The sequence below is a fragment of the Apis cerana genome, linkage group LG3 (assembly GCF_029169275.1).
Source record: "Apis cerana isolate GH-2021 linkage group LG3, AcerK_1.0, whole genome shotgun sequence".
Classification (NCBI taxonomy): domain Eukaryota; kingdom Metazoa; phylum Arthropoda; class Insecta; order Hymenoptera; family Apidae; genus Apis; species Apis cerana.
The window spans coordinates 6,189,708-6,213,312 of NC_083854.1; the positions used below are offsets into that span (position 1 = coordinate 6,189,708).

The 23,605-nt window shown below is 36.2% G+C and overlaps 1 protein-coding gene across 16 annotated transcripts in view; it reads left to right on the forward strand.

The window, feature by feature from the left end:
- Positions 1-23,605, forward strand: part of LOC107997269 (RNA binding protein fox-1 homolog 2) — a 299,964-nt gene that overhangs the window by 238,794 nt on the left and 37,565 nt on the right. For all 16 annotated transcript variants that reach the window (XM_062072506.1, XM_062072508.1, XM_062072507.1 and 13 more), the window contains 2 exons: positions 3,143-3,197; positions 13,957-13,977. In XM_062072506.1, coding sequence (XP_061928490.1) covers positions 3,143-3,197; positions 13,957-13,977 — 76 coding nt within the window. The remainder of the gene's footprint in view (positions 1-3,142; positions 3,198-13,956; positions 13,978-23,605) is intronic.

Here is a 23,605-nt window from a genome sequence, read left to right on the forward strand (position 1 = left end):
GAATATAAATAAAAAAGAAGTTTGAAAAATCCCCTTCCTCCCCCCTTCGCAATTACACAAATAATAAAGCGAAAATTCTCGAGAACAGTTGCTAATTAAAATTTTCCTTGATAATTTTAGACTTCCCCAAATTTTATCTACAAAAAAATTCAAGAAAAAACTTCTCTAAAGGACAAGAGAATTGAATATAAATTTTGCTCCAACTCAAAAGGGGAGCTGTTTGTCGATCTTCTCTAATTAACCAGTTTATCATGGACATCGAGAGAGACCTAACTTCTGGTTGGTTGAATTGAACACGATTGCTCGTTACGAGAAGACGACGTTCGTTTAATCCGATCATAACTATATAACGCGGCGAACAAACCCCTCGATCGATGGGAACACGATCGTAAAATGCAAATCGGTCGATAACGCAGGCCGGGATTGGCCGGCCGTATCCTCTCGCGACAAACAAATACCGGGTGGCGTAGATAAACCGCACGTTCGAGATAGGATGCTGGCTGTTGGATATCGAAGTTGTCGGAGAATGGCGAAAAATACGGGGATATTGTTTCGATTATATTGAGCGAAAGATTTTGTTTAGATAACAATTTGAAAGTTGGACGAGAGTATTGGAAATTGAGGATCGAAACGACAAATGAAGAATGGAAGGGTTTAAATATTTTTCGAATATTCGTTGAAATAAAAGTGTGAGGATTGGTATGAAGATTTTTGTCTCGAGTAATCGAGAAATTCCTTTTCTACCTTTAGGTTTTGCTTTCTTTGCTGGATTTTTTGAAATTCTGAAAAAAAAGAAAGTAGATTAAAATTGTAGATTGAATCTCTTTTAATTTAATTACAGAATTCGGTAACACGAAGATAATGGGAACGGGTGTGGGCGATAAGCATAAGCGTGGCAGAAATACAGAAATATTTAAAAATCAGAGAATAAAATATGCAAATAAGGGAATGATGAATCGGTCACAATCTGGATAAGAATCACGGCCAATTAAAATGGTAAATCGGTAAATCCATGAAGTTGGCCCGAATTAAATCAATAAATCGGAGATTATAAAATTATCATGTAAATTAATGTAGGAAATTAAAGATCGAGGAATAAATGATGAGAAGTGATGAATGAATTAAAATTTCGAGAAGAAAGGACCACTTATCTCGGTTCGAATTGATGCAAATCTCACCTGTAAAATAGAAAAAATAAAATAATATATCGTGCATAATAAGAGTCAACGAACGTTGAACAAAATCTCCGTTTAATCGGAGATAGAGATCTCGTTTTCCGTGAGAACGAAATACGAGGAAAACGGGGGAGAAAGACGGAGAGATGGAAGGCAAAGCAGCGGAAATGGGGGAAAAATCCGAAGAACGGTAAAAGCGCACGGTAAGAGGGATCCAGCTGATAAAGAGAAACGCCGAACCGACGAGAATTTAGCCTCTTCTAGTTACTTTTTTTCTCTTCTTTTTAATTTTACCCACCAGCGACGAAAGTACTTGTGCGAGAGATCGAGATAATCGGAAATCGACAGCGACGGTCTCTTGATTTCTTTTTATAACCATCTTTTTTTTTTTCGATCGTCCGGAAAAGTGGAGCGTTTAACGACCAGAAGAAGAAGAAGAAGAAAAAAAAGAAAAAGAAAGAAAAATTGTTTTTTTTTCGCGCCTCTCACGATTGTTCATCTCCTTTTTTTTTTTTTTTTTTTACGGGAGGAAGTTTCGAGATTGGTTTTCTTTTTTCGCTTATTTACCTACACTTTGCCGGATTTTCGCATCGAAAGTCGTCGATCGATCGCTTTTCACGTATAGATTAATGGTAGACTCGTTTCTTTTCTTTTTTTTTTTCTTTTTTTTTCAAGATTCTAAGCTTTAAACGTAAGAGTTTTTCTCCTTTTCGTCGCAATGTGAAAAAATAAAAAATTTAGGAAGAAAAAGAATAGGATGATTGAAAATCGTAAACGTGGAAACGATCGATCAGATATTCTTCATTCTTGGCCTCGAAGATGTAAAATTTCTTATTGTTAAAGAAAATCATTTCATTTTTGTTTTTTTCGATATATATATTCTTTTCAAATTATTAACATCATTTCTTCTAAATTTTATAAAATTTCCGATGTTTAAATTTACTCGTCGTTGTCATCGTGGCCAAGGATCCAATTTGGCGGGATTTTCAAAAGGTTTCAAAAGGAGAATTCTTTTGAAGAGCCCGCATCTTTTTTTCTCGACAGACAACGTCCAATTCATTCCTTGAATTTAGATAAGATTTCAGAAAGGAAGAGAATCGAATCAATTCTAAATTTGGCGAACAATAGTTTACCTTGAAATTGTGTAAAAATTTCCAAAATAATATTTCATGTCAATTTCTCCATCGCCAAGTTGACGAATTGAGGATTACTCGAGAAAGAAAACGGAATATAATTGCAAGTAGCTGTACATCGTTAAATTTATATATAGATTTATTCCATTGCAAGTTTCCAAATTTTTCGTAAAATGTTTATTTAAAGCTTGAAGATAACTAAGAAAAAAAAAAAATAAAGAGAAAAAAAATATAAATTAGCGATGCACAGCTGCAGTAATTTTCACATTTGGCCGTTGATCGATGCGCAAAACCCCCCCAATTTATCCAGGCCCTTTTTGTGCCGAATTTCGACGAAAATGAAAATTGAGAGGCTGATACGGGGAGAAATTGCATTTGCCAGTCTGATTGCGCATCCATCAATGTCCTCGATCGCGAGATTCGTGCACGGGCCGCGAAATTGGCGTTGTTGGATCTTCAACCCATTCGAGTCAATGTCCATTTGCTTCTTTGCTGGTCGAAAACAAAAAAAAAAATAAAATATTTTCCTCCGATTTAGAAATTTAAATTTCACATATCCGTGCAATCTCTTCTTATTTTTTAATAAACATCTTCTCGAGAATAAATTTTCTTTTAACTCTCAAGTAAATTTTTTTCGTTGAAATTTTTAAATCACCCGCGAGATTTATAATTTGAAATTTTTCTTGACGAAACAAATGGACGAGATGAAATTTTTATATTCCTATTCGATACGGGAAGAAGCAGCAGCGCGAATCTCGCGATCGATCGAAAGAAATAAAATCGGTAGTCAGATGTAATCGAGAGATTATTAATATTCCATTATTTATTTGACAGGTGAACAACGCGACAGCGAGGGTGCAGACGAAAAAACCACCGACGGTACCCAACGGTAGGTGCCCCAATCACATTTTTTTCTTTTTTCTTTTTTTTTTTTTTTTTTACATTTATAAATCTTCCTCGACACAAACGATATTCAAATAGCTTGGATATTTTCTATATACGTATGCATATATCGATTTTTTTCTTTTTCCTAAAGCTAAAGCTAAAGCTCCTCTCCATCCTCCATTTTCTTTTTTAGTTTTCTTTGCTTTTTTTTTTGTTCTTCTTTTTTTCTTTTTCTCTTTTCTCTTTTCTCCTCCATCCGCGTTGTACAAGAATCGATGTTGAACAAGGTTACGGCATTTTCGTTGCTCGCACGCTCTTTAGTTTCTCCTCTCCTCTCCTATTTTCCGGAGAAAGGTAAATATGCTGCGGGTGCTTCGCTTGGTTCAACGTTTATTCTAACTTAATTAATTAGCACGGGAATTCAGCTCCTTCAAACGCGTGAAATTTTGATGTCAAACTACATTGGGGAAACACTCGAGGCATTTGTCCCGTTTTCTCCACGGAATTTCGTCGAGATCGAAAGAAAATACGCGCCAATTGTTTATCCATTGCGTTTCCCTCTTTCGGATCGAGTGAAATTTTTTTATATCCTTTCTCGATATTTTTTCTTTTTTTTTTTGTAGCTATTTCATTTTAATTTACTCCATTCTTAATCGTGCATCGTATTGGATTCGATTTTTCTCGATATTTCCCCATACTTTTCGTGACTTAATTGTTAATATTTTTAAATCTTTTCGAATTTTGAGTTGAATTTGTATTTAATTTTTCGTATCATATCGTAATACAGCGATATCAAACTATTCGTTTATAGAAATTATTGGTTCCCTACTTTTAGATTGAAAATTATGAAACAAGTCTATATTTTCTTTTTCAAATCTGCATTAATAATTAAATCGAGGAGAGACAGAAAATTGACGAAAAAAAGAAACGATTTATCGTAAGAATAATCCAATATTCAGAGCTCCAAGCGATTGGCTCTAATCTAATCGCGATTTTATCGAGCCTATTCAAATCACGACTTAATCCGGATCAACGGAAACGACCAGTTGCGAGCAAGGTCTGGCCGGGAGCAGCTGGTCACATTTAGAGAAAATTAACGAGGAACCTTAGATTTCTTCGTCTCGAGCGTTAAAATATATCAAGTTAAATTAAAAGTTAAAATGAAAACTTAGCGAAATTGGATTGATTGTAATTAATAGGATTTATACCCCTACCAAGTGTCAAATTATTTAATGAAACAGAAATTTCGCAAAACATGAATAGGAAGGTAATTGTTCCTTACTCGAAGCTCGAAAGTTTTGCAAATTTGCGACGTGTCTTCCAGTTTCATCTTTAGAGAAACTCATTAGAGTTTGATTATAAGACTATTATAGACGGCGTTTCGACTTTAGAGGGAGTTGAATTAAAGTTTATTCGACAGATTTGATTGGATAATAGGAGAATGTGCGTAACGAAAAAATTAAATAAAATTATTATTCATCCGAATTGTTTGAAGTTTCCCTATTCTTGTTATCTTCTCGTTTAATAACGCGCGTCACAAAGTTCATTAGGCAACATTATCAAGATCTATCACTTCATAAGTTACAATACAGTTATAAATAATTGACACTCGAAACAACAATAACTATCGTTCGTTTGCCAAGTATTTCTCAATGTGAAAACTAGATTCGAGCTACCAGTTCGAATAACAGATGACGAGAACGCCTCTAATTATAGTCAATCTCGTTAATCCGTAATGGAGGGACGATTGACATTTTACTGCGTTCGATGAAACGAGGCTCGATTCGTTCACGTCCACCTGCGCGTGAACCGTTTAGAAAACCGTTGCTTCTTGCCTTCTTCCGAGAAAATTGCATTTGCGAAATTCGCTCTCGCTGTATGCGTGCGCGTGCATACGTTTCTTGGAATCGAGGTCGTGCAATATCTATCGATTCACGCAGCACGTATTGTTTTCGCTGCATCAATCTTAGAAGCGATTGTAATCCAAAAAAAAAAGGAAAGGAAAATCGTAGAAAATTATACACGTACAAATAGGAAGAGAGAAATAAATTGGAAAAAATTAATGATCGAGGAATGAGAAAGATCGAAAAAAAAGAGGAAAAATAAGAATAGTATAAGAGGAATATTAATACACTTTAAGAATAAAATTCTCGAAAATTGATCTTCAAAATTATCTTTTCGTTAGTGGATAGTATACACGTTATTCTGTCAAATGTCAAAAGATTTACTACGCATCTGTCATTTTACCCGCGACTTGGCGACGATTACTCGGACCAATTCCTTACCAAACCGCATCCTCCAACGAAATTCACTGCAGTCCATCGAGATCGCGCAATTAGCCGCAAACCGAAGCCACGCTTGTCGCCATATACTGCAACATCCAAGGTCAACACACATGGCCGTGTTTCACACATGTTCGGTATGCATCAGCCTAACGCAGATGTCTCTTAACAACCGCCATTCCCGCAAATTCACGTGGCCGATAGACAGATATACAGCTATCCGAATTTCTCGGCCGATAAAGTCGATTCTGCTTCATTCCATTAACCCGTTTCTAAAGCTTATCGAATGATATTGGGGAGGGCATCGATTAATAATCCGCTTGTCGACGAGCGCGGCCGCTGATAAAACCGCGGCGAATCCGCGCCGATGAAAGCGCGACGACGTTTTATCATTTCGACGTGACGTGGCCGGAAACGGGTCGATCGAACTGTAAATTGCGGAGAAATTTCACGAATCCACCGCGCTCTGCGCCATTTAACTTTGACAATTCTCTGCGCATGGGGAGGGAGGATCCAGGTGGTCGTCGTTGTGCAATTTATTAATAGAAATAGTGCGCGGATTTTGGATTTCGAATGAAAATGTAGAATCATCCGACGAATTTAGTTTCATTAGGGATATCATCGTGTTCGTAAATCGAATAAAAATGATTCGTCAGAAATAGGAAATTCGAATCGCTTGATTCGAAATCGTACGTATAATTAAGTCTGATTGTCGAAATAAACGAAGTTTGATTCTTCAGAGGAATGAGATTGTCACGATAACGTGTAAGATTCAAAAGTACAAAAACAAGTATTAGGGAAAAGCTGTTAGGTATCAACAAAATATTGGCGGTCAAAATCAAGTAAAAAGTAACTTTAATAAATCTTGTTTATTCGCTTCTAATCCTGAAAAACAGCCAGATTTTTTTATAATTATTCGCGTGGAATATAATTTTTAAAGGAAAAACCCACACAGGGATAAAAATCTCTCAACGATTTTTCGAAGCATTTTCCTATGATTTTAATTTCAGAAAATTAGAAAAAAAAACTCCTCGAATATAATTCTTCACGTTTGACGACTAATCCTTGTCGAAACGCGCAATTGTCCTTTCTTCTGTCCACACCTTTTCCTTTGTTCATAGCGGAAACGCGTATTCAAAGCGGATAACAGAGGCGACAGAGTGAATATTCAAGCGGTCTCGTTCGACGTACGCATGTATCATCCAAGGGAAAGCCTTCCCGTGTCTTGAAAGTTTCATTCTATCCTCGCGTCTCGCCTCCTCCTCGTTTTGTATTTCGCGCGCTCGCGCGCCATTTTGTCGCGCCATCGACATGGCTCTCGAGCGCGTAAAATCTCATTTCGAAAAGAAAAGGACGACAACGACGGCGAGAAAGCACTCTTTCTCGTCTTACGTGTGTAAAATAGACAATGATTGGACGACGTTATTGTGCGACATTATAAAATACCGGCTTTGAAGAAAGTACAAAATCTATGGAAATTGGCGAAGGATCTTGTGTTCGGGGAATTTTTAACGCCGAGTCGAAAAATGAAAAAAAGAAAAACGTAAATAAAACGTAAATCCGTTGATATGGAAATTGCTGTTGCGAGATAATACCGATGAAATTGCGGCCGTGACGTTATCTGTTATTGCGGAGAAATTAGATGACGCCCAAATTAATTAAATTCTCCCTTCCCCGAGGGAGGGGGTAGGATTTACGTTTCGCGGTCTGCGAATTGTCGAGTCTGGATAAGACTCGATTTAATATCGTATTTGTGAATTGATTGGTATTACGTTTTTAATGTTTTTCCTTTATCGTTAATTCTCTATTCTTAAACCCGTTTTCTTCGAGTTATAAGCGACTAAGTAATTTGATTTTTATTTCTTATATGAAAATTGCCATTTATATTTATGCTTGGTACGTTCAAACATCTTCTTTTTTTTTCATATTATCGAGCAATGTTATCAAAGTAACTTTACAAGTTTGATAATGAATAAAAATAATTATTATTTAATTCTATTTATTTCCACGAGATAGAGAATGAATGGGAATGAATAGAAGAAAAGTTTATAAAAACTTATCGAGCAGAAATATAACTCCAATTTCCTCTAATATTGTAAAAGTTAAGCATCTCCAAATATACATTTCAGGCAATATATAATCTTACGCGCGTCAATTTCTCCCCCATTCCATCGAGAGAATTTCCTTCCAACGTCATCGGTCCCAGGTAACGTGTCAGGTTGGCGTAACTACTTTTCCCTAGGCATCGGTGCTCGATAACTTTTAATTTTCCTCCGGCGATGGGTTACCGGAGTAACGGACCTCACGGACGTCACGTTTTTCCTCACGCTGTTTTATGGAACATGTTTCCCTCGAGGGGCACGTGGATTCCTTTGCCCTACACAGTTGCCCACCAACGTTTCAAAGAGAATATTTCTGACTGACAAGCGAATCATCATCCGCCAAAGACTCTTCTCGAATCGAAAGAGCCGCCTGTACCTCGAGGACACGTTCCGTTTTCAGAATCTTCTACGCCGTAAGACAACCTAGATCTCTTTCTTTCTCTCTCTGACCAGATTTCGTTTCGATCGATATTTAAGCGAATAATTTTCAAAAAATCCAATCCAATCCAAGAGGGACGAATAATATTTAGAAAGAATAATTTCTTTGCTCCTGATAGATCGTTTCGTTTTCATCATCGAAGAAAATGCGATGACCAAGATGAGCTAATTCTGTTTATTGAAAATAGTGTTGTATAGATAGGAGTGAACGTTTGGTATAGAAATATCGTCCTAGAAATCTACTTCTCTAGTTTCCACGTTTCTCTTACAAGTCTCTTTCTTACGACTCTCTATACCATTTACCGAAATTCGATTTCTTTCTCGACCCGTGGAGTTGTTCCTCGATGATTCATTTTACTTCGATATTCGAATAGTGAATCTTCGATTCGTCGATTCTGCTCCGAGTGAAACCGGTTGTGTTATTCGGTATGAAACGGGATATGTTGACGGAAAACAATTTTGCAAATGGAGAGCGAGAGATCTCCCGGCGGAAGTTGGCGCGTCACTCGGAGGATCACGAACGACGAGATGCATTCGAGGAAAGATTCGGCGAGAAATCGAATATTCCCTAGACAAGTTTCAACTCATGAGGAAAGGCATGGATTCTTCCGTGGCGTCAGTTTCGTCGAATGGACCTTTCAACTTTTGTTCTGAGTCGGCGTGTTATGCAGGATAGTGTGTTCCTTTGCACTAACATCGTTCTTGGAAAATGTTTCGAATTTCTTTGATGTTCTGAGCGCGTACACTCGTGTGTGATTCTAGATATCGTTTTTTGAAATTTTGATGATAGGGAAAACGATAGGGAAATGTTAAATAAAATTTAGTCAATCTATTTTATTTTGAATGATATGTAATAATATAAAGCGAGTTAAACGATATTCGGTTCATTGTTTTCCTTCCATTGTTACTTTTTTTCAATTTTCGTGCATGTAATATAGCTTCTCTAAGAGGCTTGAACAAGGGTAGAGATTTACAGTTTATAGGTATATAAATTTTAAAATCTTTAGCAAATTGAACTTCGCTTAATGTCACTTTAAACTTTATAGCCGTCATTATCGTTGTAATTTTATGTCATTTTATATTTCCAACGAGTTATATATTTTATGAATAGTAGAAACTTGTTTCTCGAGTTTCTTGAGACCAGGGATAAAATTAAACTCTATTAAATTGTTAATTTTTTTTTCTTTCATATTAAAAAATTAATACACTGCTCTCGCGCCTCTCGAAAACATTATCCATATAATTGCATAATAAAATAATACTTCATAAAACCGGCTACATTCCAAATAATTTACACACAGTTTAAGAAATCTAATTTACCTCAAGAGGCTCCGGCACAAGTCAAAAAAAAAAAATCTCAAACTTTCACTATTACGCTTCGTCGCGTCTCTAAAACGAAATTTGATAAAAATTTAACAATTCGAAACAATGAATAAAAATTTTCACGCCATTACTATTCGATCACCGCAACAGAAGTTGCCTCTCATCGACGCGAAAAATTTAGGAACCGTACGTTTTTAAAAAAAAAAAACGGACAATCCTTTTCCTTTTCCTTTTTTTCCCCCCTCCCTTTCCCCTTTCTTTCTATACCCACCGCACGACTCCAACGTTTCGTCGACGGCCGGTACGTTTCCTGTCGGCCAAGGGAAATTTACGATGAAACGGAACCGGGTGGGTGAAACGTACCCTCGCGAAAACACACCACGTAACGCCACTTTCCCGTTTGTATGTACTGCGTCGCCCGTTGTTTCCGTAATATGTTTGCACGGCCTCTGTTCCTCGTGTAATTTTAAAGGAAACGGGCTGTTCCGTGTCGCTTCAGAGGAAACGAGACGGTGGTGCTGCTCGGTGCTTCTCTCTCCCGAGGATCGAGATCGAAATGGTGCACGTGCAGTGAGGAGGATACGTTACCAGGTGAAATATCGTATGGGATGGAAATTAGAATTTTTGAGGAAATATTTTTATTTTAATCATCGAAGGTGGTATCTTTGAATACGATCGAGAAAGTAGTCAAGTCTGTTCGAGAAGAGAAATTTTTATATTTCTTTTCTCTCTTTCTCTCTCTCTCTCTCTCTCTGTTGGTTGCCAGTGGAGAAATTTAACGTAGTTAAGTAAATATTGTAGTAATTCGAATATGCAGGTGCAGGAATAATATATAGAATAGAATTGGAATTATGAGAGGAAACAGAAGCGTATTGTCTTGCTCAAGTTAAAATATTCCGATGTGTTTAATTAATTAATTAGTCGTGATGTTCAATTCCGTAATTTTCTCATTTCGACTTCGAGGAAATTAACGATTTATTTGAAAATTTATGGGATAAAATAAAAAAAAAAAGGATGCTACCAAATAATAATTTTTTTTAAAAGAAAGATATGCCTCGTTATTCTCGAAGCTTTCCGTAAATACGGTCGTTTTATTATTATTATTTAGAAAACGGTTGGAAAGGAATCTCACAGAGAAGCATGCATTCTGCTGATCATAGAGAAGACGAAAAATATTCTTCTCGATTGAAAATATTCTTCTCAATAGGGCCGAAGTATTTCGGCTACGAATGTTCCCGCTTCCTTTTTCGAATCGAGCTTGCTTTAAAGAGAAACGATGCTTTCTTAGAAGCGATGAAACGAAACCGAGCGCGAGAATCGTGCTCGGATGCAAACTGTGCCAAGAGTATCGGTCTCGATCCGAGAGAGTTTAACATTGAATACTTATGGCCCTACTGCAGAATACAAAATAGGAACGAAGACACTTGGAATTTGTATTCCAAAGATTTGCATTTAGTCGAGTCGGGTAAAAGGAAAAAAACGGAAATATAATCAAACTGCATTACCTTTTCAAATTATGTTCATCAGAGATTCTCTCCTACATAATCAAATATCGAGTGATTGTTCGACAAGGATAAAATTAAATGGTATAATTCACTTTCTCCAATCTAATTTAAATGTATCTCAGAAATTTTATACTTGTCTTTTTTGTAATTTGAATAATACTCTCTTTTACACACTTTTAAACGAAATTTAAATAAAATTTGGATAGGATTTGAAATTAAACTTGGAATAAAAATCTTTTCTTCATTAATTATTATTACCTAGTATCGCGAGGTAAAAATTCAGTTTGGAAAATCAGATCAGGATTAAAAATGATACACTGTTGAAAGGAAATTTTTATTTCTTTCGTGACAAAGAATTATATTTCGCGAAAACGATATAACCTTGAAAATTTATTGTCAAAAGAAAATAGGATAGATAAAATGAAACGTCACGATAAGAAAAATTTTGATTCGATCCGCTAATAGCTAAGGATAATTGAGGGGTGGGTGTTACGTGATCCATCCAGTACGTCAAAGATGATGACCTTCGGTGTCTATTAGTCGCGTGCGAGCCACGTAACAGGTAAAACACGACATAACAGTTGTTTATCGAGCAGGAGAGGAATTGAGATTTAAATTAGACAAAGATATGCAGATGATTCTTTGTGCGACTCTGCTTTGGATAGCGTGTCGGTTCGTAGGTCATCCGTGGTTGAAACTTAGCCTCTTCCCTCTCCCCCCAATTTAGACACAGGTTAAGGACGAATAATTCGCCACCTTCCGTTTCGTTCCCTCTAAAGATACAGCCATCTTGCACGCGATTCCACGATTCATTCTTCCCGAGAGACAGTTAGCTCGTCAATGATGGTCATCGTGTTCGAAACTTGTTAAGTAACATCGCATTGAATTATCGTTCTTTAATAAGCTTATCGATAAGTGTTCTCCCTCTCGTGTGATTTCGATCGAGAGAGAACCAACTTTGGAATAGCCCCTTTGTTCTGTGATGATTTGCTCTTTGGAAAATTGAAAATTATTTTCAAATAGAGGAGGATATCCGTGTGTACAAAAATTATAATAATCTATACTTTATTAACTTAGGATTAATAAAAAAAAGAAGAAAAAAAATCTCAAATTGTCAAATTTCGATCCTTTTTCCGCGCAAAATATTCTTCCACGCGCGAATTAAAATCGGAAACAATTCCCCGCCAATTTTTGCGCCATTCGAATCCATATCGGGATTTTTGATGGATTTTTACTGGGTCGGATGAAAAATCCGCGAATAAACGTTATCCTCTCTCCCTTCCTCCCTCCATGTAAGCAATGCGAAGGGAGGCCATTCATTTTTATTTGAAATTCCATTATCGGCCTGTTGAAGGGCCGATGCAATCCGAATTACAAATGCCGATCGAAATTGGTACGGTGTTTCGCGTAATTTATCCCGGCCCTTCTGTTCAAAAGCAACGATAAATCCATGCTCGTTCCCATTTTCATGAAAAAAAGAGAAAAAAAACTAACACACCGTGATATCAATTTTGTGTCCCTTGTGTCGTATCATTTTCTTTCGTAATACGTAAATTTGAAGGAAGAAATAGCAGCTGCTACTTACTTAGAAAAATATGAAACGAATTTTTTTTTGTACTATTAAATTATGTTGTTAATATTTTGCTCGAAAAATAATAAGGAATGAAAAACGAACATGAATTTGACACGAATGACGTTTTCAGTTACGTATTAATTTTACATTTGAATAGTACACTTTTCATCTGGAAAAAGGCGACAATTAATTCGATTATTGTTTATTCGTATTATACGTGATATTTGTTGGATCGAATCGTGTTCAAATTATTATTATATTATCAGAAATTGATGTTTCCAGTTTTGGTGGTGAAATTAATTGGATCTCTGCACTTGATCTCTCTATCGATTTTTTCATTTGTAATATTGGAATTAGATTGGAAATTTAGGTCGATTAATAAATTCGCCGAGAGCATACGTTTAATTAAATTAGCTATATCGATACCATCGATTATTAATTTTCTAAATAATCCTGCAAAATCTTGGGGCAAAATAATAAGCCGTATCATCAATATGCATACAATATCCATGGCATATTGCTATTAGAATTATAAAAAAAAATAAAAATTTGTACAAAGTAGAAGGAAACATCTCGATTCATCAAATTTTATCGAATCTTCGAAAGTGATGTTTCTTTTCTTGAAAGAGGAAGAAGAAGGAAATAAGGATAACAACAAATTCTTCGATAAAGAAGACGAATGCGTCGACCAGCAGAGCAATCCATCGAAATACTTCGCGCTGATATCGACACTCGGATAATTTATAGCGTGGGACGATCCTTCTCCCCCTCGAACGATTCCCTCGAAGAAGGATTTACTTTCGTGAGAAAACGCACTTGGTCGTCGCTTACCGGCATCCTTTCCCAGTTTCGTTGAAATAGAGAGCAATCGATCAGAATCTCAACAGGAACGAACGTTCCTCTTTGTATCTTGTCCCGTTTTCGACGCGATCCAGCAGAGATTTTGCGCGAAGATTTCTCCGTACAAATTCAATTTTTCTGATATCTAACCCGTCAAACTTACGCGAATTCAACGTTTCATTTCACTCCTATTCCACTTCTGATTCAATCACGATTTCTTATTACTGATCTAAAAAAAGGGAACTAATAATTGCTATAATTAATATCGATATAAACACGTGATGATAGTTGTTCCGTTCAAATAACAGTGATAGATAAACAGAAAGTGAGAATTATAGAATTTAAATATACAAGATGTTCATATAGTTTTATTTTGATAGAAATTTTCAAATTTTCAGTTGCTTAATTAATACTGTGATCTGCGAGCAATTTTTAAAATTCAATCCTCTCCCGCTTACAACTCGTTCCAATTCTGTTACATATTATCGCAATAGATCAATTATCAATACTTACATCGTGTGTAACGACACGATTACATCGAGAAAATACTCCAAAGGGGGTGTTTCTCCAAATTCTCCATAAAATCGAGAAGAAAGGGGATATACATCCCCTCAATCTCGAACGTTAGAACGGAAGAAGCATCCCGAGGCTGCTTTATATCCCCAAAACTTGACCCGCGTGTGTGTTCTTTGTGTTTCAGTATGCGTACAATGGCCAGAGGGTAGGTGCTTCCACGACGTGCCGGAATCGGCACTGCTGAATCTCTACTTCGAGATCCGTGAGAATTGCCACGGGTTCTCCTGAAGGCGATGCCAAGAAAAAGGCGGCGACAGTGATGACGGCCGAGAGAATGAGAGAGACGATCAACGAAACTCATCGGCCGAGCCGACAACCGTGTGCTCGGAGTAATCGCGACAGACAGTGAAAAACCAAAAAAAGAAAAGAAAAGAAAAGAAAAGTTTCACATTTTCGTTTGTTTCTTCCCAACAGCCGCCAACACACCACGACCAAGCCAACATAAAAAAAAAAACCGAAAGAAAAGACAGCCACTAGGGAGAGACTCGGGTCCCTCTCGAGGGAGGGACAGTATCTGTATCTCCACGATTCACGATTGCTCTTATACTGCTGCTACTACTTTTTTTTTTTCCTCTTATTTTTTTTCTTTTTTTTTTTCGATCGCTATTTTTCTCCCACCAACTTCGCTGACTCGTAGCCAGCGAGCGTTGTCTCTTAGAGAAAATGGTACTTTGCGTGTCGTAGAGTCGAGTCTGTGGAATAGAAGAGATGAAAGAGAGGTAGAAAAATTTCACGAGGAGAGTTTCTAAAAGAAATTTAAATATTGCTCGACTCGACTCGAAGACACGATTTTCCACACACTTGTGAAAAAATGTTAAATTTGCTTTTGTCCGTGTCGTTTTCACGGGTTACCACAGGTCTAGCACTGACCCTTAGATGGTCCTCGCGAAAAAGGCTCCGTTCTTGACCTCCCCTCCCCCACGCTCTGCCCGACCCTCTTTTTTTTTTTAGGGTTCTCGATGATTCCAGCAGAACCAAGGTGGGTGTACAGACTTTATTTACCTACAACTAATTGCTCGTCGTTCAACCAGCTCGCGAACTACTGTCTTATTCTACTTGTTGAAGTATTTATTCTCATATATATATTGTATTTTTTCTTCTTCTTTTTTTTTCTTTTTTTTTTTTCTCTCAAACTCTTCTACTCACTCGTCTTCCCTTGACCCCTTGTGTACGAGGGAGAGCTCGTGCTCATACACCAGACCCTGATCCCACGTCTTTCTCTCTTACACAAACACATACATATGTATATGTATACGCACAAGCAAGCACGAAAGTGTTTGCTACATCGTGAAAAGGAGCAATTCGTGGTTTCTCGCCGAGATAGAGGCGGAAAAAAGAAGCGGAAATCATTGAAAAAAAGAAAGAAATTCTGTTCTCCCGGTGAGCATGATCGTCTGAAGTTTAAACTGCTCTTCTCAAAGATATTTCTTTTTTTTTTTTTTTGAATGTTTTTTCGAAAATTTTCTACGTTGATATTGCCTACTTGATGCATATGAAATTAATTAATTAGAATTAATCTTGTATGTATTGTCAAAAGATATGTTACGTTATCGTTTAAATAAATATTTCGAAGAGAGTTTATATTAAAGAAAATGTGCAACGACGTTCTAAGATCAAAAGAAACTGATAATTCAAATATCCATATAGAGGATATAAATTTATTGCTTTAAGAGAAATTATTCCAAATTTTGTTTATACATTCTGATATATAACTCAGCGAATTTAAAAAAAAAAAAAACAAAAACAAAATTTCATGTGCATCAATCGAAATCAATGTATTCAGTACGAGATAAGATATATTAAAAATCGTGAATTAAAATAATAGAAAGAGAAAAAAAGGCCAAAGTGGGTAGCGTCTATCGGTCAGTGGTAGGTCGACCCGAGACAGAGCGAGCCTCTGCCCTTCCATAATCATTCCTCGTTCGCTGAAGAACGATTTTCCATCGCGAAAGAAACTTCAGCGGGAACATGATACAAGTTAAATGGTTCTATTTAACCAACGATCGGTAAAGAAGGCATCGAACGATCGATGTTGAGAAACGACGTCCTTGACGTCTCATTTTTGTTCTCGCTGATGTTTCCACGCGATCGCCTTCGCGGATTCGATTAGAATTGTAAGGTTAGCTTTAGTCACGGAACTTACAGGGTATTGGAAAGTATTTTTACGACATTCCACGTTTCTCGTTTTAGCATTAACGTTTGTACTTTGGACGTATTTGTATTATTATGTATTACGTTTTAAATGGTTTTACTTAGAAATGATTCGATGCAGGGTATTATTTCTAGTGATCGTAAGAGAGTTACCTTTTGTAGTGTACATGGACATTCCACACGTGTCTTTTTTTTTTTTTTAAGAGAAATCACTTGTTTTAATAATAATAAATGTTCCTTGAATCGAGTGTGATTATAACCGCCAACGTGCCCGAGATATATACGCCGAGAAAATTTGTATCGAGTTTAAGGGAAAAAGAATTCGTCGCCGATCTGGATGGCCTTAATGAGTTGCTAAGTGTTTTAACGAAGTATCGATTAATCTTTCTACATTGTTATACGTTATAACAAGAAAAGATTATGATGACAGTGTGCCAACGATAAAGGGAAAAAAGAGTCAGGATGAAGTTTTTTAATTTAAGCAAGAGTTAAACTTTAACATATATATATACATGTATGAATATAAATATTAAATTTTTTTTAAATTAACACCATATTTTATTCAACTCGAGACAATTTTGGAAAAAATTCAGGAATTATAATCAAAAATTAACAACTGTTCAAAAATAAAAGATATCTAAATAATATTACAAAATTTTTTAAGCAAGGCAACCATCAATTGCGGATACAAAATACAATTCTCAAGCGTATAATCCACCAGATGAATCGATCAATTCTTTTTCATCATTCTGTGCACGTTGGCTCGCGTTCGTGACTCTTAGATGTCGTTCCCTAGAAGGAACGAGAACGAGTATTACTATCGAGATGACAGATTTTCAAACAGATTTTCAAACATTGAATCGAACGAGCGCGTAACACGTAAGAATGGAATTGCGAAGTGGTGCATCGTTTCCTCTTTTGACACTGTGTTCTCCTGTATCCCTCTGTTTTTTCTCTGTCGAGAAGCGTGCACCACTTCGCGTTTCCGAATGTGTCGATTCGCAATTAAAAATGTTAAAATGGGTGAAGAATCGACGAAGCTCGAAAACGATCGAAAGCGATGAGCTATAAGAGGGAAGAAGATGACTGGAAATGGGTGGAAAGATGAGAAGTGACAATGGAGAGAGCACGCAACGGAGAGAGAGAGGGAGAGAGAGAGGAAGATGGATGAAGAGAGAAGCGACACAATAAGAAAGAATGTTGTAAAAGGGAATTAAACGAATCGGTCGAGTTCTTGACTTAAGAAGTAATTGGTAGCCTTGGCAGAGTGGAAATTTGATCTCGATGCGTGCGAGTTTCGAGTGTTTCGAAGAAGATGGAATTAGATGGATAGTTTTGCGAAAAATTTTGGAAATATTATTACTTGACGATAAGAAGATTCCAGAAAGAATAAATGTTGAATAAAAATTATTTGGGATGTCTTCGAGTTTTTAGAAAGTTTCTAAAATTCGAAATTTTAACGAATTTATGAATAATTAATAAATTCTTTGTAAAAGCAAGGAATATCTCTATCCGTGGATGATTTTTTTATCGTCAAGAAATTCGAGAAACGGTATTCGCGGGGTATTTGAAGAAAAGAACATGTTCATTTCGAAAGAATGCCAAAACGATTTAATATGTTTTCCAGCCAGGCAATAAAGAAGAACTTTTTCTACTTTATCAAAAGAACACGAAGAATTCTCACTGTCCATTTTTCGAGATTCGATTACGTGGCATGCATCGCTCGTTCCTTCTCCTAAACTTTTTATCTTTCTTCTTTTATCCCCCTCTCTTTCGTTTCTCTTGATCCAATCTCGTCATTGGAACTTCGTACTCTTTGTCCTTTCGTTTCATTTACCTTCTTAAGCAAAATACACTTCCGATTGAATAATTTTTATTTCAAATTTTTCCCCGATTTCTTTTATTAGTTATTCAAATCAAACCTTATTAAAATAGGAGAGAAAGATCGTGATTTCTTAATCACGAACGCGGAAAAGTTATATTTATATATCTGTTTCCTTCCTTCTTTAAAGTTCCTTAAAATTCTTTTCTTATTATTTTCATTATTATTATTATTATTATTATTATTATTATTATTATCATTATTATTATTTTCCGAAGGATCAATCGAAAATCGATTAAATTTCGAGTCGAGCATATATATGTATATATATACTATATATATGCGTGTATCTATTCTCCGTTGTAGAAATTAATTTAATCAGGTCACGTGAAAGAGCATAGATTTCGAAGGAATGCATGCAGTAGGCTTTTTTTGGTCTTGATTTAGTGGCGTTTAGCTTTCAGTGAATAACACTGCGACAAAAAGAAACCCGAACTCGATTGTAACCCGGATGTAGATATTTGGGGCCTTGTCGAGCGATAAATCGTCAACGAAAATTTCAAATTCCTTGAAAAAAAAAAAGTATTAAAAAACAAAAATGGATTTATATATATGAAAGCAACGTTGTATCGTTCGACGAGAGTCCCCTAAAGCTTGTTCGACACGCTCGACAACCGTATACCAGAAACCCCGTTCACCGTTTGCATGCCACGTGTATACCACCTTTCTTCACACACGTAACGCATTTTTAAAATCGTTGAAAAAAAAAAAGAAAGAAAGAAAAGAAAAAAAAGAATCGCGTCTTTCTTCCGTGTTCTCACGTTCTCTCTGTGTCGTTTCCTGCTCTCTATCGACTCTTACGATTCACTGCTGCTACAAGCCACGATCGTTGTTTGCTGTGCATCGTCGATGTGCACGTGCCCATCCAGGAACACGTATAGACGAACACGATACAACAACAACACCCGTGTGGAAGAAACGGGAGGAGGGAATACGAAGAAGCTGTCTCGCCTACGAGTTGGTAGCTTCGTGTATTCGACAAAATCGCGAGATTTTACACGTTGCTCGCTGTTCGATAATATTATCCTCGAAGCTTTGGGATATCGAGATACCACGAGAAAAAAAGGAGAAATTTATCCGTGCGATAAAACGATAAGTGCGCGTGGTGAAGAGAAAAGGAAAAAGAAAAAAATAGTTTCGTTACAACTTTAAATTTATTGAACGAAAGTCGTGAGATTTTCGCGTTTTCTTTCTCAACGCGAAAATTTGTCGAGGTTCTTTCCATGAATTTTCTTGGGAAAAGGGAAGGGGAATGAAACGCGATATCGAACGCACGAAGCTATTCTCGAGGAAAGGATGGCTCGTTCGCGCGGCAAAAGGTCAAGAGCGGTGGAAAGTGGCTGAGAGGTTGGAAAGAAGAGCGCAAGGAGGACTCGTGGAAAATGGAAGATGGTTATCGAAGGGCGAAAATTGTCAAGAAGCGGAAGCTGGACGTCTTTCCCACATACCAGAAGCGGTATCGAGCGTGAAGGTACGATTCTCTAAAAAAAAAAAAGCAAAATGGCGAAAATAAAAAAAAAGACACGAGAAGGCAAGGATCGGAGGGAAGAATAATTTAAAGAAAGGGTTCAACATTGACGACACGTAAAAAAAAAAAAAAATATGCCACAATAACATACGTACATTAGAAAATCGATAATAAGAGACGCAAGATAGACTCTAGAAGTGAAAGTAGAGAAGGAGGAGAAGGATAGGAAAAAAAAAACGATAAGAAACTTCATAGCGACGATCGACGCAACTGTGATCGCGATCCTCTTTTTCTCCAAGGCCGCCATCTTGAGTATTCCCCTTTGGCAGGAAACGGGGAACGGATACGAGTGGATAGTCGAAGGGCAGCGGACGCCATTACGCGGGGAAAAAGAAGGAGAAAGGTCGGGATTATTTCTTAGTGTCGAATGCAAAACAAATTTTTTAAACAGAAACAATTATATATATTATACGAGTCTCGCCTGTGCTAGCTTTTAGTCTCTAGGGTTTCCTCTGTCCGGTGGTAAAAGCATGAGGTATTCTCGTACGTAATAATTCGTATGATTTGATTAATTTTTAGCGTAACGATTACTACATTAACCCATCGCTCTGTGCCTACCTTTATATATCCTCGTATACTTTTTGTACCCATTGTCACATCGATCTCTCTTTTTTCTCTCTTTCTCTCTTTCTCTTTCTCTCTCTTTCTCTCTCCATTCTCATCCCATCTCTCGTTCCAATCCCTGGCTGTCTAATTCCTAATTTTTTTTGTACTCGATTAATCGATTAATCCCGGCCGAATCAGTGGCTTACAAATACTGCTCGCAAACACCACCAGTCTCGTTAAAAAAAAAGCACTCTGTCTCATTCTTTTCTTTTTTTTTTTTTATTTCACACGTGTCATGATCTTTTTTTTTTCCTTTTTCTCTCTTTTTTTTTTCTTTTTTTAATGAATAATACCAAGCAAGTCTCGAGTTCATTCTCAGTGACACTTGCGACGACGCGTCTGGCGCATCAGTGCTGGTCTTTTGTGTGGAAACAGTGGATGATTTGGACACTCTGGTTTGTCGTCGTAGTGGATTGTGCCAAGTAGTCTCAGTGGGGATTTTTCAAGGGTGGAATTGTAAGGGGGAATGACAAGTTTTTAGCAATTTAGACATTTTTGGGGATGATTAATGCACAGCATCCGAACATACGTTTCTTTTTTTTTTCTAATCTACTTGTTGTTGTTGTTGTTATTGTTGTTGATTAACATATATTTTTTTCAAAATGGTAGTGTATATATATAGCATATATAGTTTGAACAAATTTTAGTAGCTTTTTTCATATTTAACGTGGCATGCAGATAAATTAACCCATCTCGGATATTCAGAAGTAGAAAAAAAAATTTAGGAGAGGCTAAAAGACTTTAAAACTTCGCTCTGTCACGATAATAATTTCTAGATTAACTTTTTTTTAACTTTTAATTCCAAATCATCGAGTGTCCAAAACACATCGTCAACGAAATAACGACAATTTTTCTTTTTATCACTCAAGAAAGAAATTAAAAATATCTCGTTAAACGATCATCCATCAGCCAGCACCGATCCGTCATTACGGTTTTCAAGATCAAGCTACTCGTCGATTTTTAACAGAATTGCCACGAATTAATATCGACCATTGTCGTTAAACAATAGTCGCATTAACGATCACCCATTGACGGTGCTCGTCACTGGCTCCTATTATACACGTAATTATTAATCGTTCCTCCTTAATTGTTCCTTTCTTTTCTATCTACTTCCTCTTCTTGCCCAAATCCATCCACCAGAAACCACATTGAATTAACCCATCTTTCGTATTTCATACGTATATATATATATCGATATATCTATATATATATACATACATTACATATATATATATATACATATATATATTATTTATATATATATATATATAGATTTTTCAAATTGTTACTATATTACATATATATAATAATCACGGTAATGCGCCACATTATTCACTGGTTGATGACTGTCTCGTTGACAAAGGCCCGTACCTTGCCTGTGGTTGTGCTTGGTTGTGGTTGGAAAGCGGTTTTGGGAGAGAATTTTTTACTTGCTTCTTTTTTTAATAATTATTACCTTTTTTAATTTGCACGTCTCATGTCGTGGCCTTGGCTTGCCTTCATATGAGATTCACCTGTGTGAATATATTACATATATATATATTATTATATATATATACCGTACATATATCTATATTAAATATACGTAACGATAATTCGTATGTATTCGTATGCACGTCATCGTTAAAAATTTCTTAAAGAAAAAAGGAGTATATAATATAAAAAAAGAAATATCAATATCTGTTTTTAATCGTTCGCTTAAATTGTTAATATTATTTTTTTCTACGGAAAATTGTTATTTCTATGATGCGTGCGTACCGATACATACGATACTATACCTTATTATTATATTATAATTTCACGTGTTATGGTACGTCCGTCCTGGCAGTCGTACAGATTACTATACATATTATATATTTTGCACCTACGTACACGTACGAGAGCTGAGTAGTATGGATTGCGGAAACGATCTTGCGTTTCCTAGTGTATCTTACACGTACGTTCTCTTTCTTTTTCTCTTTTTTTTTTTTAATTCATTTTCTTTTAATTTTTCTTCACTCTATCTCATTTAATATATATATATATATATTTTTTTTTTTCTTAAAAAAAGTCCCCTTTAGTTTTTGGTCTTGTTTGTTCTCTTCGTTGTTCCTCGCCTTTCTCTCTTTCTACTTCAGCTTGTTATTCATCCGTTTTTCGTGTTCTAACAATGTCTCTCGTTCAACCGATCTTCCCCATAGAACGGATAGAGATAAAAAAAGAAAGAAAGAAAGAAAAGAAAAGAATATAACGAAAGGAAAGGGATCGAGAGAAAGAGAGAGAGGCGGAATCGTTAATGCAAGTTGTACTGGCTAATTGCTCGCGTTTTTTAAAGGCATCCGCGAGAAAGAATGTAACGAGGGGGAAGAGAGAAGCATGCCGTCTACCAGAGAACCGCTTCATTTTATTCGTTCCTGTTATTACTTTCGTTGATTTTATTCTTCCTCCAATTTTTTTTTCTTCTTCTTCTTTTAATTTTATCTCTTATCAGAGAACACAAGGTTATCTTTTTTTCAATTAAGGTTCCCTCCCCCTCTGTGTTCTCGCTCTTTTCTCTTGTAACAGTAACGTTCTCTCGAATTCTGACGCTCGTTTTATTTTATTATTATTTTCTTTTTTTCTTTTTTTTTTCCTTTTTTTCATTTCGAGACAAGCTGCCATGGCGGCGCGATTTAATATCTTTCCTTCGTTTCATTTTTATTTTTTTCCTTTTTTCCTCTTTTAAATCTCCTCATTTTTGTTTTTATCGTTCATATCGTTCACGATATATGTACTTCGCTATTTTTCTTCCATATATTTTTCTTCAGATTTATATGTTGATATTTTCACTTTTTCTTTTTTTCTTTCCCTCTTCTTTTTCCTTTTTTTTTTTTTTTTTTTGGAACTGTTGTCATTGATTAATGTTATTGGATCGTGGCACGGTGTGTTAGTTGGCGAGAGACATGACAGTAATTTTTTGGCCGGGCGAAGGTTGCTGCATGCTCGACAAGTGCCGCCTTTGATTTAGTGGTAACTAATTAATTCTCGTATATCGCATCGTTCGGACGCCGATCGCCTCGGTCACGTCGCTCGCTACTCGTTTTTCCTCTTTGACAAAGCTGAATTTTTCAAAATACCATCTATGAGAAAAATCAAACGATTTCATCCATCTTTCGCAATCTTTCGCAAAAATTACCAAACAATATACTTTCCAAATTTTTCCAATACGATGCAAAATGAGGAAAATTCGAAGATTTCGATATTATATTCTTCCATTTGAATATTGCAAAAAATTTAACTTTTTCTCATAAATAATATTTTACAAGATACAGCTCCCTCGTTCCTTATGTTCCAAAATTAAAAATACATCTATACAGATATATATCTCGAAACTTTTTCCAAATGTCGGAAGATCAAACGCGCGAGCCTCGTCGCCGTCCGCGGTGTCTTTTCTTCTTTTTCTTTTTCTTTTTTTTTCTTTTTTTTTATTTCCAGCAGACACGAGTACATCTATACGTATACATATATATGTATACATATATATGTATATATATGTATATATATATATACATATATACATATATATATATATAATGTTCACCTTACTTACTGGTTGTTTAGCCTGGCATTCACTAATTAGTCTCAGTG